The sequence below is a fragment of the Chaetura pelagica genome, unplaced genomic scaffold (assembly GCF_000747805.2).
Source record: "Chaetura pelagica isolate M959 unplaced genomic scaffold, ChaPel_1.0 scaffold428, whole genome shotgun sequence".
NCBI classification, from domain to species: Eukaryota; Metazoa; Chordata; class Aves; order Apodiformes; family Apodidae; genus Chaetura; species Chaetura pelagica.
Window position 1 is genome coordinate 94,193 of NW_009954311.1, and position 16,206 is coordinate 110,398.

Here is a 16,206-nt window from a genome sequence, read left to right on the forward strand (position 1 = left end):
CGAGGCTGACCCACCGCTGCAGCTCTTGGAGCCCCTCCGCGGAGGGTGCGGCAGCTGGGAGCGGGGGGACCAGGGCAGGAGGCTCAACCCGGGGGCTGCAGAGCCCCCCGGGGGCTGCCCCGTCCCTTGGGGCAGCACCGCAGGGATGCAGACCCGGTGCCCAGCGCGGGGAGGCAGGGTGGGTGCTCCTGCCTCACCTAAAGCTCTCGCCGTTGGAATTGCCAGAGATCCCCCGTATATCTGAGGGGATGCTTTTGGGTGGAGCAGGACCCCACAGTCCCAGGGGGTAGGACCCGGTGGCTGCATCTGCCTTTCCGCAGGGCTGGGGGAGGTCAGCCTGCCTCACAGTCCCAGCCAGTGGGCAGGGGACCCGGAGATCTTTAGGGGACCCTGCTGCCACCCCACCTTGCCCTCCCTGTTCCCATCTCCCAGCGCTTTCACATCCTGTATCCTGTATCCTGTATCCCACGTCCCTTCCCGCTCTCCCGCTGCCTCCCGGCTGCAGAAGGCGCGATGACAAGACTGAAATGAATGGCCCCGGAGTCTCTCTTTGTCTCGCTGCCTCCTGCCTAATTAATTGAGATCCACCTTAATAGGATCAAACTAAATACCGAAGAGCATCCAACCACACAGCAGCTGGCAGAAAAACAACCGCCCAGCACACGTACACTGAAAGGCAGCTCGCCGGACAAAAGAGCCATTAATACAGCAGCAATTAGTGCTTCCGGAGCTAATAACTTCATCACCGCCATCTCCCCCACGGCCGCGGCCCCCCTGGTGCTGGGGAGGGGGTCGGGGGACCCTTGCTGGAGCCATTTCATGCATCCGCAGGGATTTGCATCACGAGCAATAAAACTCGTCGTGGGCACAAGGCTGGGGGCAAAGTTAGTCCCTGTTTATTTTGGCCCCGGGGGAGGCAGCAGGCGGGGGGTTGGGGGGGGTCAAAGGGCTGGGCCCCCCAGATGGATGCTGAAGGCTCAGGGCTCCTGGGGTGTTTCACCAGCCGTGTTTTCCCACCTCCCACCGAGTTCCATGCTGCTCCTCAGGGGTCTGGCGCTGGTGGGGACAAGTGACATGTGGCTGCTGCCAGCCTGACCTGCTGGAGGACAGTGGGGAGGGGGAGTGCCCAGCTACATGTCCCCAAGCCAGAGCCCACTGCAGATCCACGGCTTTGGGTCTCATTGGGCTGGTTTGGGAAGATGAAGCAGCTTTTAAAGAGCAGCCCTGCTTTACCTGGGTCAGAACCCACAGCCAGGGTGGTCAGGGGGGTCCCTCACCCAATTCACCCCTTGTCCAGCTCTCAGCTTCCCACTCCAGCTTCTCCAGTATGCAGATCCCCTTTTGGCACTCAAAATGGCCTGAGTGTGTCACTTTGTTGAGAAATGAGTAGTTCCCCCCCATAGGGAGAAGTCCCTTATCCTGGCTTTGCCAGCAGCTGGAGGAACAGGATGGTCCTGCCTTCACAGTGAGCCCCAGTATGGGAGCAACATCACCAGCCTCACCTCCTGCCAGTGCCACATCCATCCATCCATCCATCCATCCATCCATCCATCCATCCATCCACCTCCACCCTATTCCTCCAGATCCAGCAGGTGGGTTAAAAATATTTTTTTTTTTTAATTATTATCACAGCCCATTTGGGCTGGTTTGGTTTGGATTATTTCTCCCATTTCTGAAGCCAGGATCCTTCTGCTGTTCTTGCTTTTGCTGTTTACCAAGAGCCTCCCAGCTCTGGATCCCACAGCTGCTTTCCTGAGATTAGAGAGGGTGTGTGAGGAAAGCAGCACTGGGCAGATCACAGGGATGAGCTGCTTCTGTCCTGTCCCACCAGTCAGACACAACGCCCAGCATGAAACTGCTGTGGGAAAAGCTGGACCATCTCCTCACAGAGATGCTTGTGGAGGAAGAAAACCCTCCAGGTCCTGAGCATTGCTGTCCCCCTTCCACGGCCCCTGAGCTCTGTAGCTGACAACTTCCCTGTTATGCCAAGGGTGGGGAAAACAAATAAATAAACTAATCAATTAATATATATATTTTAAAAGAGGGTGAAGTTTGCACAAGAGCCCGGCATGGGGAGCAATGCTTCAGCCCCATGCCAAGGTGTGTAGGGCTGAATGCAGCCACTCTGCAGCAACCAGCTGTCTCCAGGGAGTTTTTTAGGGTGAAGCATCCTAATGATGGTAGTGACAACCTTCAGCTGGGGAAGGTCTTGTTGGTGTTAGAAAAGAGCAGAGGGAGACCTCAGATGTCTCTCATTTTTTCCAATAAAACAGGATGTAATTCAGTATTCAGTTCTGCTCTAAGCCTGGAGGTGACTTTATTCATGTTTGCAGAGTTTGAGGCTCTCCTTGCATGTGGATCCACTTACACATTTGCACATGGTTTTATAAAGGGGATTAAAAGGTCCTGTCTATTGTAGGCAGGACTGATGGCTCCTCAGCCCCACCAAGAATCCCCAGGCTGCAGCCCCTCTCCCCACACTGGGCAGGTCCCACCAGTATCACTCTCTGTCAAAGCCAAATTGGAAGGCTGAGCACCCATGGACCTTTGCAGCACAAAGGAAACCTTTCTGGCCATCAGAGCATCCCTTGCTCTCCTTTTGCCTGGTGCCAGGGGCTCTGAAGTGTACCTGGGTGGCTTTTGCAGACTGTGAATGTGAGCATCACCCCTGGGATGGGGTCTGCAGGTCTGAGGTCTGTGGGTGTGGGGCTGGGGACCCTTTTCTTCCTCCTGGGGTCGTCTTATCTCTGGCTGAAGGTGAGATCTGCTTTAAACACCTTCTGAAACTCTCCTGGCCTTTGCAGAATGTCCTGCTGCAGGGGCAAAGCCCAGGCAGGACCCGGGGCAGGAGCTGGGGGGCACTGGGGTACCTGGTCTTCCCAGGCGCCCATGGAGATGGCTGGTACCTGGTGCCAGCGCTCGCTAAAGGGGATCCCCAAAGCGCAGGGGACAGGCCGGGACCTGCACCCTCCGGGGTAAGGGGACAGCAGCACCCACCCCTGCAGGGGGCACCTGGCTGCTCCACACCTGCTCAGCCCACAGCCCCCTGTGCAGGGTGACAGCCCTGTCCCCCCCTGCACCCACCAGTGGGTGACAGCCCCGTTATTTCCGTGTCACCCAGACGTTAGGGGGGGCAGCCCTGTGACCCGCCCGTGCCACCTGTCTGTGCGATACCCCGTGTGTCCCCCTTGCATCCCCCGCAAGGTGACAGCCCTGTCCTCCCCATGCCACCCATGGACAGCCCTGTCCCCTCCTCTGCACCCACCGGCGGGAGAGACCCTCGTGTCCCCCCCGTGCCACCCATAGGGTGACAGCCCTGTCCCATCCGTGCCACCCGTGGCGTGACAGCCCTGTTCCCCCCCGTGTCAGCCTCCTCCCGGCTGATGCGCAGTGACATTTGCAATCTGTTGCCATGGGCGCTCGGGGACTTTTGCTGTGGAGGGGGATCGCGTCTTTCCCCCCCTCCTCCTCCCTCTTCCCTCCCTCCTGATGACGTCATGGATGACCACGGTGGTGACAGGGCCACCTGTGGGCTGGTGAGGGGTTTAAAGAGACAGTCTGCAGCTGCAACAGGAGCCCTGGCTATTGTCTCCGCACCTGAGAACGGGGGGACCTGCAGCCCTCAAGACCCTCCATCCCACCAAAAACCAGCCGGGTCCCGCACCCGCTCCCCGCAGAGGTTCCCCCCAGGTAAGGCTGCGCCCCGCGACCCCCGTCCCGCCGGGGACACCGCCGGGCTGCAGCTCCAGACGCCGCCGCCGGCACTCGGGGCTGCACCCCGCCGATGTCCCCCAGGAATCCAAACCCTGGACAGACAACTCCCATCCGGGACCCTGCCACCTTCCCCACACCTGCAGGCAGGACACAGGGATTATTCCAGAAGACAGGACAACCCCTGGGACAAGAAAACCCTGAGGTGGCAAATCCCTGCTCCCATAAAAGGGCTGGGATGCTCCTGCCCTGGGTGTGAGGGTCTTCATCCCCTGCTAGTCGACTTTCCCAGACCATCCCAGAAGATGCCCACCTCTGGGCATCTGCTGTCCTTCTATGTCACCCCCCAGGCAAGAGCCTTGGGCATTTCCTTATCTCTGTTGTGGTCCTTACCAAGGGGACCCTCAGAGCTGGTACCATGCTGGGCACCTGAAATCCACCAAGGCCAAGCCCTGAGGGACTGTGGGTGATGCCAGGAGCCACGGGTGATGCCAGGAGCTGTGGTGCACACTGTAGAAGCAAGCAGGGGCAGGGGTAGAGGAGCTGCGTTCCTCATCTTGGGAGGAAGAAGGACCATCTCTGCCTGGTCCTCAGGGCTTTGTCCCCCTGTTCTTACAGCTCTGATGGGGCAAGCAGCAGGTAAGTACATCCATTCAGTGCCACTTGGATGTGTAGGCAGGGAGCAGGATAGAAAAATGGTCTGAGACCTGGGAGAAGCTCAGAGAAGAGCAAGGTGGAGATGTGCTGTGTCCTTTCCCACAGGACATATCCCAGTGGTGACTGTGCAAGTCACCAAACTCCTTGGCAGCTCCCACCAGGCAGCCCTTGCAGGTCTTCCCAAGCCCACCACTGCCTACAGACCCAGATCCACAGGAGCCCTCATGGACTACCAGCAGCCACAGAGCAACTGGTCCCTCAGGGGTGGCCACGATGGGAGCTAGGGGATTCAGGCAAACCCCATGGCTAGTAGCCTGGGCTGCCTCTGCAGCCTTCCCAGGGACAGATGTCATGGGGACATGGGGCCCACAGGGTAGGGGACCATGCTTCAGCGACTCTATGGTCCATCCTTGAGGACCAGGGTGAAGCCAAGGATGCAGCTGCCCCTGGCACCCTGGGAGAGAGGAGCCTGCTGGAGCTGGGATCTCCACATTGTGCTTCTGCAGCACTGGGAGCTGAAGGAATAAGCAGTGGTATGTTTGTGCCATCCCTCCTTCAAAAGATGCTGAGGGTTTAGGCTGGGCCTGGTTTTGGGGTGAGAGAGGTAAAATAAAAAGTAATGGGTGGAAATCTCTGGGTGGCCTTCACATCTTTTGGTCCATTTGGCAGCAGCCAAAGCACAGGGGCACAGCCTGCACCTCCCGGCACGTGGCCTGGGAGACTGGGGGGGAGTGCCCGTGGACCCCCAGGATGCTCTGGAGCCTTTGCTCCCCTCATTGCTCCAAGTCATTCTACAGGCACAGCTGGCAAGCTGGGGGAGCTTTGGGTAGGCTGAAGCTGCTGCTCCATGGGCAGCTCCTGAGGGGATGCTCGGAGGGTGCAGGACCCACGGGAGAGAGCTGCTGGGGGGAGTCTGCTCCCAGGCACAGAGTCAGGCTCCTGCCCCCCTGCACTGTGTGTGGGGCAGGAGCTGCTTGAGTAGCAGGTGTGGAAAGCAGGAGTTAATTAAATACTAGATGGGCAGGAGAGAGGACTGCCTGTTGTTCCAGTGATGCTAAAAGGTGCAAGTCAAGCTGAGCAGTCCCAGGCTGTGGGGTCTTGCTCAGATCTTTGTGGATGGACACATGGAGCAGGCAGGGGATGTATGACATGAGGGAGGAGTTGTGGCTGGCGATGCCTAATGGTCCAGACATGTGCTATCTAGGAGATCTTTACTGCTTCAAAATCCAGTGAGAGCATGTACCCAGAAGAGAATCCATGCCTGTATGTGAGGGCACCCAAATACACAGACAAACACACGTGTTGTACCCAAATAGGCGGCGGTGCTGGGAAATGCCAGCGAGGGCTGGTTACACTCTCAGGAGCTTCCACCTCCCCCCATTCCCACAGGGGAAACTCTTCCAATGCTGGTGACGGATAACACTGCCAGAGCTCAGGCTCCTCTCCTGACCCTCCTTCTGGCAGCATCTGAATTCCCTTTTCCAGCTCTGTAGGCTTCAATTAGAGACAGTGACTGAACTGGAAGCTAAGTGCCTGCTTGTCACTGCCTTAAGCAGGAGTGGGGTCTCCTATGGGGATTTCTCTGGGTGGTGAATGAGGTCAGGACCTTGCTCCAGTGGTGAGAAGCCCAAACCTTCCCCCATGAGAGGCAGAGTTAAGGTGAAGTGACCAGTTCCACCTTCAAGGCTCCTTGCTGGTCTGTATTTTCTCACTGGGTCTGAGCCCACCCAAGGCTCAGGCTGTCACCGTGTGCTGGAGCAACGGCTCCCTCCAGTCAGACACCAAGAGGGGATGGAGATACCAGCTTTCACACTGCCCTTGACACGCTTTGGGCTGGACTGTGACCAAGCCAAGGGGGGAAAAAGCAAGGAACTGCTGCCACTGGGCAGTAGCCAGCATCCCTTGCCTCCCAGCCCAGCTCGTCTTGTGCACGCAGCGGATTCTGGCTCTTCAGCAGCAACATGCAAGCTTTTCAAGTGCAGCCTCCTAACCCTGCTAATTCCCTTGTTTTCTCCTGCCAGGCCTGCTGTGTCCCTGCCAAGGGGTGGCCCTGAGCCTGCTAATTGCATTAGCGAGCTGCAGGGTGTCTCTGCATCACTGGGGCTGTTATTCTTTGGGGTTGTTTTGGGGGCTGCTGATCCCTGCCCAGCAGCACAAGATGGGACAGTGAGCAGCAGTACCCCTTGCCCCTTCCCCTTCACCATCTCCAGATGAATTATCTCAGTTCTGGATTGACTCCCATGCTCCCAGCTCAGGGTCTCACCAGGGATCAGGGCTATCCTCAGCACAGTGTGACCCTTCTCCCATCCCTTCTTCTCTGTTGGGAAGGTGCCAAAAACACAATGTGAGAACGGGCTTTCTGCACTCACATAACCCACTCCCAGCCCAAAAGTCCACATCTTCAAGGCTGATTTGGAGGTGTGTGTTGATTTGGAGGTGCTAGAGTTCATCCCCATGCCAGTCCCCTGCTCTCCTCCCCTCCTCATGCAGGAGATGCTCAGGGTGCCAGGAAAACCTCAGAGCATCCCTCACCTCCGACCTCCCCATCCCCACCTCCCATCCCCAGGCCATCTGGCCACACTCATCCATGTTAAACAAACGCTGGGGTCTATTATCAGGCCCTACCTCCCCCTTTTCCCCCCAGACAGATGGAGGCTGAGCACACCCGGAGCCCCAGCCCGCAGCATTCATGTGTGTGAATGAGAAAATTGAATTATTTATGGCCATGCGAACAAGGCTGGCGGCTGCGGAGGCCGAGCGGAAAGGACTCCATTACGTGGCGAGTACCTGTTGCTATGGAGCCAGGGCTTCTTCCCCGTGGCCCCCCGTGCACAGCTGCATCCCTGCCCGCCCCTCATCCTGCCCTGATCCTTGCAGGTCTGGGATGGAGAGAGGAGCCAAGCGCTGGGCTGGCTGTGGTTTGCCCGCCCGTGGGTGTTTTTCTCCCTGTGCTGTGCTCCCTGCTCCCCTGGATGAGGCTGGGGGTCACCCAGCACCTCCCTGCGTTTCTGAGCAGGCCCCCCAGTGCGATGCAGGGATGGGGTGATGCTGGTGGTTAGTGGCTCCCTGGCCACCATGGTCTGGAGCACACATGGAAAGCACTGGGAAACGCTGGGGTGGGAAGCAGCAGCTCCTGGCCAGAGCTGGGCAAAGCAGGTCTGGTCCCAGCACAACACAGAGTGAGGGGTGACTCTCAGCTCAGACCCCTGAACTCCCCTTAAACCTCCTGTCCCTGAAGGCAGCAGGAGATGGAACTTGAAGTCCCCCACTATCCCAGTGCCCAGGCAGAAAAGCAGATTTGCAAGAGCAGGGACCTCTTCCAAAGCCACCTCTGCTGCAGCTGCTCCCTGGGGATGCTGAATCCTGCAAGGATGCTGGGAGAGGTGCTGGGACATCCCTCCCTGACGCTGTCTCCCCAGCTCCTCTTTGGCCAAAAGCCGGAGTTTGTCCCTCTCTGGGTGCAGTCCCTCCTGCCTCAGTGCTCCCTGGGGCTGGGCCAGGCTCCAGGGGACCAGGAGGGGATGGGACCCTGCAGCCCTCAACCCTGTGCAGTGACAGCACAGGGACTCCCGCTCCTTTCCCTGCAGGGCTAAGAATAGACTCCAGCTCCACTCCTGCCTCTGAGTGGGCTCTGCTGGGCTTGGAGGAATAAAAAGCAGGCAAACGTTTATTTTAGTCTCTGCAGTCACAGCTGTGACTCTGATATACCCAAGGAGCAGCTTCACCCCATGTTTACCTGCTCACTGCTGGGAGCAGGGGCACCACTGCAGACCACTCAGCCAGGCTACAGATGCCCCTGCCATGCTCCCAGCCCCAAAATCCCAGCTGGGTCCCAACCCTTCTCCAGCACACCTGGCTGCTTCCTCCCTTCCTTTCCTCACGCTTCTGGGGTGAGCCTGGGGGATGCAGATGCTCCCATTCCTCCCCATGCTTTGGGTGATGCTCCCCTCAGCTCCCCACACCATCCGCTGCTGAAGGCCAGCAGAACCTTGCTGAGATGCTTAGAGCTGGTGTAGGGTCCTGGGGCACATTCTGCTATACAGGACACAGGGGGCTTGTCCCTGCCAACTAAGATAGAGGTGGGCAATGGACATCGCTGTGTCCAAGTGAGGCATCTGCCCAGGATGCCACAGTGGAGAGGTGGCTTGTGCCAGCCATGGCTCTGGACACAAGGCTGGGGGAAGGACCAACTCCCAGAGAGCAGCTCTGGGTCCCTCTCCCTAGCATCACCCCCGAGGTAAAATCAAGAGAAAGCTAATTGTTACCATAGTTACGTGAAGTGGCCTTTCTCAGGGAGCCGCGTCATCACTGCTGTCACAAGGTTAAGGCGGTGGGGAGCGGTGGTGGTGGGGAAAGGGGGGAGAGATGTGTTTTCTTTGGAAAAACCATGGCAACAGCTCTTTCTAAAGGAACAGCTGTGCACGGTGAGGCCATGGGGAAGGGGCTGGGGCACCTCAATGCAAGCCGTGCTCTGAAGGCAGCAGCTCCAGGGTCAGCAGCTCTCCATGGCAGGCTGAAACCCCAACTCCCCTTCCCATCCATGCCAGTGCTTGCCAAGTGTCTCCCTCAGTGCCCTGTGCTCCAGCACACCCAGCAAAGCCACACCAAACCACTCCAGTTTCCCTGCCACATGTAACCCCTCCTGGCATGCTCCCACCCGCCAGGGCAGGAAGGGGTGTTAGATGCGTGGGACAGCTGGGACCACTCGCCACAGGGAGCTGGGATGTGACTGCTTGCACAGAGCAAAAACACCAGGGGAAAGCCCCAGTGGAGAGCTCAAGGTTAATCACTGGCTGACACAAAGTTTGAACAACCAGAAGGCAAATACTGGTGGAAATCATAGGCACAGAGTCAACACCACCGGAGTCAGTACAGGCTGCTAAAATGGCCTCCTGCAGCTAACGCAACCACTTCTGAAGGGAGCTGCTGCTGGTGGGGCCCAATGTGTGGGCAAAAATGGGAAGGTGCATCACAGGAATGTCCTACAGGTATAGACAGGGCTGGCTAAGCCCTGGAGTTGCAGAGGTCTGAGGAACCTGCACCCCAGATCTGCTTTGCAACAGGCAAGTGGATCCAGTGAGGAGAAGACACCAGTCTCAGCCACAGCCTCCACCCAGGGTCCTGTTTCAACACGTAGCTGGAAATTATCTCTCTTTGCAAGATAGACTCTTAATTAAAACCATTTCCCTAAAGGAAGCCAAGATGGAGAGCTTCAATTCTTGGTATTCCAGCGCTTTCTGGCATTCGTTTCCACACCAATTAGGGTGCAAATTAGTCATCCAGAGTGCGATCCAGTGGCTGTGCTCAAGGGAGGCTCTTCAGCACACGTGCCATCTTCTTCTAGAGATGTGGATGGTTAACACAGGCAGGTGGGCACAGCAGGAACAGGGAAGGAGTGAGCAGGGTCCTTGCAGCACCAAGGTCTGGGTTGCGCTGGGACCCTGGGACCAGGCATGGAGCAGAATCAGCAAGAGGGTTTAGGATGTCTCCATGAGCTGTGCATGCTTCTCCTTGGTCACTGGACCTTGGCATGACTCGGTGGACAGCTGGACACTGAGACTGAGCTTTGGGACTAAATGCTGGAGAATCTGCAAATGGCAGCAAAATGGCAACAGAAAGGGTGGGAGGAGGAGCAAGGAGCTGCCTGCAGGGTGGAAGAATCCCACCTGAGGGCACATGGGAAGGCTGGCACAGAAGTGTGGTCTAAGAGTGGTTGACACCTCAGATACTGGGTCTGGACAACCTCCTGCTCAGGTCTCAAGATGGACGTGTGGCAGGACCTCTGCTGCCATCATGGCTGTGCATCCACCCATCCGCAGGCAAACCTGGTTTGCTTCAGCCCAGAGGCTCTTGTAGAAGATGCAGCCCAAACGTGGGACAGGGTTCAGGAGGAAGAGGGTCTGAAGGGCAAAAAGCAAAACCTCTCTGGGCACTGGCACAGCCACCCAGGCTGCTTTCCCAGTGGAATGGTGTGGGATGCTCTGCCTGCAGGAATTAATTGAACATGAGTTGTGGCCCTGGCAGGGAGCACCAGCACAGCTGTACAGCAGCAAGGGCTGGTCTGGATGGCTGAGAGTGGTGGAGCAGGAGGCTGAAGATCTGGAGGGAGAGGAGACACCTGAGGGCCAGGGCTGGCTGCTCACGTCTGGCTGGTGAGCCGGGGAGCAGGATCTCACTGCAACACCAGGCACCCTCCCTGCCTTCCTTCCTCATGCTCTTCAGAGGGGTGGGAGGCAGCAGAAATGCAGCACAAAGCTCCGTGATGACCATGAGAGGGTTGGGATGGGAAGGCTGCAGCTAAAATAGCAGTTTCTCAGTGATCTTGGTTGCAAGGCTGTTCTCCCACTGCTTTTGAACCCACTTTGCTGAGACCTGTGGGGCTGGAGCCTTCTGCTCCATCAGAGGGCTCGTGTCCTTTGCCTCCACGGGGTAACCTCAGGGTCACACGCTTGACGTGGCATTCCCTAAATATCCTGAATTATCAACAGACTTTCTCATTTCTCATGGGCACAGCCACCGTGCAAGGGATCAGGAGTGTCCTCACCTTCTGGCCAGCCTGTCCACTGTTTGATGCTCACTGTTCTCTCCGTCTCCTCCAAAACACCTCCAGGAGCCCTTCAAGAAGCAGCCAGCCCCTGGGCCGTGCCCTCCAAGCCCTGATTAGTTAGTGGTTGTCTTCAGCACTGCAACATTTGTAGCCTTATTCTTCCTAATCCCGCCTGATGTAACCATGGCTGTCCTCATTAGCCACATAATTGTCTAGCAAACACAAAACAGGCCCTGACGTGGCCAAAGGAAATTGGTTTAAAAATATGAAGCCACATTCTAAGATGCTGTTGAAGGGGGCTCTTTTGTTTATTTGAATTCACACGACGCCCCGTGGAATAATGAGGGAGTGACTCTGCTGCAGAAATACCTATTTTTCTTAAAGATCACCTTAGGAGAAGGTGGGTTTGAAATAGCACCTGGGGAAATCCAGCCTAACCCCTGCACTGGTGGAGGATGACTTCACTTGGTCTCATCTGCTGCACTAAGGGACTTCCAAGCAGAGAAGGTGGCATCTCCCAACTGTGCCCACACTTCTATGGTTGCCTGGGAAGAGGCATAGCCACCCACATCTCTGAGTGATAGTACCTGTGAATTTCAAAGGGGCTCCATCCACTCCTGACAATCAGAAGACAGGGCTAAGTTAATGGAGGCAGTGGTAAGAAATCTAATTAACCTGCAGTATGTTGTTTAATTTGTTCAAAGTTGTTGTGGTTATTCAGCTATAAACTCCCTCCCTCCCCAGCTCTAATGACAGTGACTTGCATGGCAGCAGTGGAGAGCATCCTGGAGGTGGGCAGCCACCTCATGCTCACCCTTGAAGGTGCCCTCAATTACTTGTGGAGCGTTCCAGTGGCTGCCTCCATCTGGTTCTTCCATGCCATTTGAGACATTTTTCTAGCTCCAGACTTTGGAACAGGCACTTGTGCTGCTTCTCCACCTGCTCTGGCATTCAACCCCTGTGCATGTTTTCCAAAAACCAGCCTTCAGGACCCAGCAGTGTCAATCTGTTGATTGCACTAAAGCCTAGGAAATGGGTTCAGGTCGTCAGGTTCTCACCGTAGCTCTTAGGCTGTAATTATGTGCAAGGCTCTTTGCTTCAGTTATTTCTTCCTGCCAATTCTTGGAGCCACTATACTGATGTTTTCTTCAAGGCTGACCTCCATGTAGCTTCCCAGCAGAGAGCCAGACCTGTTATTTAAACCAATTCACAAGCGGCTCCCAAAGGCCAGTTGTCCATTACACAATTTTTTGAACAGCAGGAATCAGCAGGGCTGATAGTGACCAAGTTCTTACTGCCAGTTTGGGGAAAAGCTCAGGAAAAGGGACGGAGGTCGTGTGTTAGCACCTCTTCCTAGGTTAACCTTCTCCCATGATCCTGAACCACCTAGTATCTCCCCTGTGGCACTGCACAGAGAGGCTCTGGAGCTTGCAGTGCATGCAGAAGGATGATGCTGAGACTCAGCACCTCCTTCATCTCACACCAAAGCTCCTTGGTCCCCCCATGATAACTGTGAGAGATGTAGACACACTCATACCCATGCAGGGAAAAGCTTTTACCCCAGAAGACTCCCAGTTGCCTGGCAAGGTTTGTCAAAAAAGGAATCAAGAAGATCAAGAAGGAGGGACCACCTCTGTTGTCCTTCAAAGCCAAGGGGGCTGGGGCCCTGCTTACCAGGGCTTTTGCTAGAGCAGAGACCTCCAGCACCAAGCAGAGTGAGGTGACACTCGATGCTGGTGCTCCAAGTGTGTTGGGGACGTGAAACACAAGAGCACTCTCGGCAACAACGTACAGTTACACTGGGCCCTTCCAGATCTGCAGCCTCCTCCCTGCAGCCACTCACATTTTGGGGGGCTATCAGCCTCTCTGTTTGGTGGGAAGCCTGGAGACTTTGGCTTGCTCCTCCCTGGGCACAGGCTGTTCCTCCAAGCCCATGCCAGGAGCCCAGGCAGTGCCCAGGGGTGATGATGCCCAAGGGCTGCCTGCCAGCCAAGATGGGATTCCCAGCAAACAGGATTCCCAGCAGCAGGACTCCCAGCAAGCCAACCTGCACCCACAAATGGGAATCCTGGTGGAGTCCCACGTGCAGGGACACAGAAACACTCTCTGAGCAGGGACAGCTCAGCCACCCCCAGTTTGAAGGACAGACTAAGAGCATGTCCCCACGAAAAGCCCTTGGCATCCCGTACCCAGGCTGCTGAGCTCCAAGGTCCTTCCCCGCCAACCTGGGGACATAACCAGGTCCCCAGGCAGCTGAGGGACAGGCAGCTGAGGGGACAGGCAGCTGCCACCCAGATCACCCAGATGAAGAGGAGCCGAATCTGGGGCTTTCTTTTTCTTTTCCCTTTTTTTTTTTTTTTTTTAAGGAATTAAAAAGTGGTAGCGCTACTGAAGGGTAATTATCCCTCTGTTCCAGCTGAAATACAATTAAGGCAGCTCTCAACGAGCCCCCGGGATATTGTGGTTTACTAATTAACAAGCGGATATGCTGTGGCCCCTGTCATGGCAATTACAGCATGAGACAGGCTTCAGGAGCTCTAATTACACGTCAGCCCCCAACACACGCTACAATACAAATTAACGAGGGCCTGGGCTGGCGACAGGGGGAATTTACCCAGCAAGAGGCTGAGCTGGGCAGCAGGAAAAATACAGGGGGAGACCTGGTGTGGCTCCAAGCTTGGGGATAGCAACACACACTGCACGGTTGGGAGGATGTAGGGAGCAAATTGGGGGTAAAATACCCCTTGGTTGCCAAAAAAAAAGGTGCATCAGAGAAAGGAGCTTTTTTGCTTTTTTGCAAAGCGTTTTGCTTTGTGGAGCTGTGGCTTGATGGGATGAGTGGCATTTGGGCTGACTGCAATGAATAGCAATATCACATCTTCTGCTGTTAATTCCCAGACCAATAAAGCTGCTGTTAAGAAAAGAAGTCAGATGGGAAATACCCAACAGGGTTTTGACTGCTGACAAATAACTAACAGGGCTCCCAGAGCCAAGAGGAATTTTTCTGACCTTTTTTTTTTTTTTTTTTTTTTTTTAAGGAAAAGTTATGCAGTTCCAGGTTGAGTTCAACTAACTATTTTGGCCAGGAACAGGGGGAGTGGGGAGGGGAATAGCAATCAGGATTTTTGTAAAAGCAGCTTTGACATGTTGCAGTTAAAAAAGCTGTTTCCTTTCAAAACGGATTAAAAAGATATAATTAAACCAAAATACAGACTGCACACCTAACGAGGACATTTTGTTTCTGACAAAATGAAGCTGTATTTATCAGCTTTGTATCAGGTTTTTGCTGTGACGTTACTGTGCCTTTGGAATACCTGTTACGGGTGAGTGTCAGGAGGACAGAGCCAGGCTTTTTTCAGTGACATCCAGTGATAGGATGAGGGACAATGGGTGCAAACTGGAACATAGGAGGTTCCACCTAAACATCAGAAATAACTAAAAAAAATTCTTTACTGTGAGAGTGACAGAGCCCTGGGACAGGCTGCCCAGAGAGGTTGTGGAGTCTCCTTTGCTGGAGACATTCAAAACCCGCCTGGACACATTCCTGTGTGATGTGCTCTGGGTGACCCTGCTCTGGCAGGGGGGTTGGACTAGATGATCTTTTGAGGTCCCTTCCAACCCCTAAGATTCTGATTCTGTGAATGTATTGATCCTGCTGCTCCAGCACCCACCTGGGTAGGAGGGTGGGGAAGTGACATGATGGATGTCCTGGGCTTTGGCCACCATCATGGCCTGCAAATGCTGCTGCAGATGGGGTAGTTCTCAGGCAGATGGGAGGATTTGGGGGGGCTGAAGCAAAGCCCCCTGGGTTTTGGGACTCCCTCCAGCCTCACACAGGGGTGGGATCAGTGTAGCTCGGGGGCAGAGGAGGGGGTGTCACACTGAGAGGGTGTGCAGCAGGTCCCTCCTTTGTTCCTGGCTATGATGAAGGAGCAAGATGTGGCCAGTGAGGGGTTTTCAGATTAATCCTCTCCAGGTGTGCTGTCCCTGTGAGCCATAGGGAGCAGACCCTGCCCAGTTCTTGTTGCCAGCACCCAAAACAGGACAGGGCACACACCTCCTCACACATCAGTCCCAAAATAGATCTCATTAACCATCACAATTAACACGAGCTGGGCCCTCTCTCCTCCTGGTTGCCCCAGCCAGAGCTGTACATAACAATAACTGTTTATTACACAGCAGGCAGAGCCCGGCTTATCGCTGCAGACAGGAAATTGCTGTGCAGAAACCACACGTTTCACTTTTAATAAGTTTGGCAATAAAATGTCTTGTCAAATGAGGCCACGACAGGGCGATAATGAAGCTTCTGCGTGGCCCATAATTGCTTACTGCTCTCCTGGGGGTGAGCCAGAAAATGGGGAGCAAGTCAGGAGCTGCATGGCAGCATCATCCGCCCTCACCTCCTGCTTTGGGAGCATTCCTCATCCCAGCAGCATCACTGTAGCTCCAGCATCTGCTAGGATGTGGTTGAGGAGGTCTGTCCATGTTGAAGGCATACAGACAATTCTTACAGAGTGGCAGAGGGAGGCTGCTAGTGCTCCAAGGTCTGTCTTCCAAGCAGGACTTTTCAGCACCTTTTCAGTCCTAGAGGCTGGGCAGGTGCTGCTTCACCCAGTCCATCCCAGTCGTTAGCCAGGAGGGGTATGGTTTCCTGGAGGTTTTGCACGAGTTGGTCCAAGATGAGGAATTCAAAGAGCAGATACAGCTGAAGGATAAAGGGCACACAGCAGGAAAGAGGAGAGCACTCACTGACCGAGACCCTGTGGAGTCTCCTTATTTCTTCACAAAGGTCCCAGCTGAGTGACCTGCAGAAACCCTTGGCTTCCACAGGCAGTGTTAAACATCCACGGACTTTGTGCCTTCCTGCCCTTCATGTTTAAGGTGGTAGAGCACTAGTCTGAAATATGTTCCCAGTCCTAGCTCAGCTCTGCTGAGCAGAGAAGCCAAGCACTGGGCAAGCATCGGAGGATGGATCACTTTGCTCTCTTCAGAGGGGATTGAGGCAAGGCAAATGAGACGTCCTGGGGGGTGCCCTGTGCAATGGAGCAAGAGGGCTGCAGTGCTCTCAGACCCCTCGTGGCAAAGACCAGGGAGCAAAGCTGGGTCCTTGCTGCCTCCTCAGAGTTAACTTACCCCAGAGCTCCTCATTCCCACCAGTCATCCCCCATGGCAGGGAGGGGACAGAGAGGCCCAGGGGGACATGGGTGCAACCAGTCCTGCAAAGATGGACACCAAGCTCCAGCTTCATGGTAATAGGAGACAAAATGAGCTCTGCCCAGGCTGGGACCAGG

The 16,206-nt window shown here is 55.4% G+C and overlaps 1 protein-coding gene across 1 annotated transcript in view; it reads left to right on the forward strand.

The window, feature by feature from the left end:
- Positions 1–2,889: 2,889 nt before the first annotated feature.
- The window catches only part of LOC104394460 (apoptosis-enhancing nuclease-like), a 17,841-nt gene continuing 4,524 nt past the window's right edge, over positions 2,890–16,206 (forward strand). The window contains exon 1 of the mRNA XM_010004060.1: positions 2,890–2,975. Coding sequence (XP_010002362.1) covers positions 2,890–2,975 — 86 coding nt within the window. The remainder of the gene's footprint in view (positions 2,976–16,206) is intronic.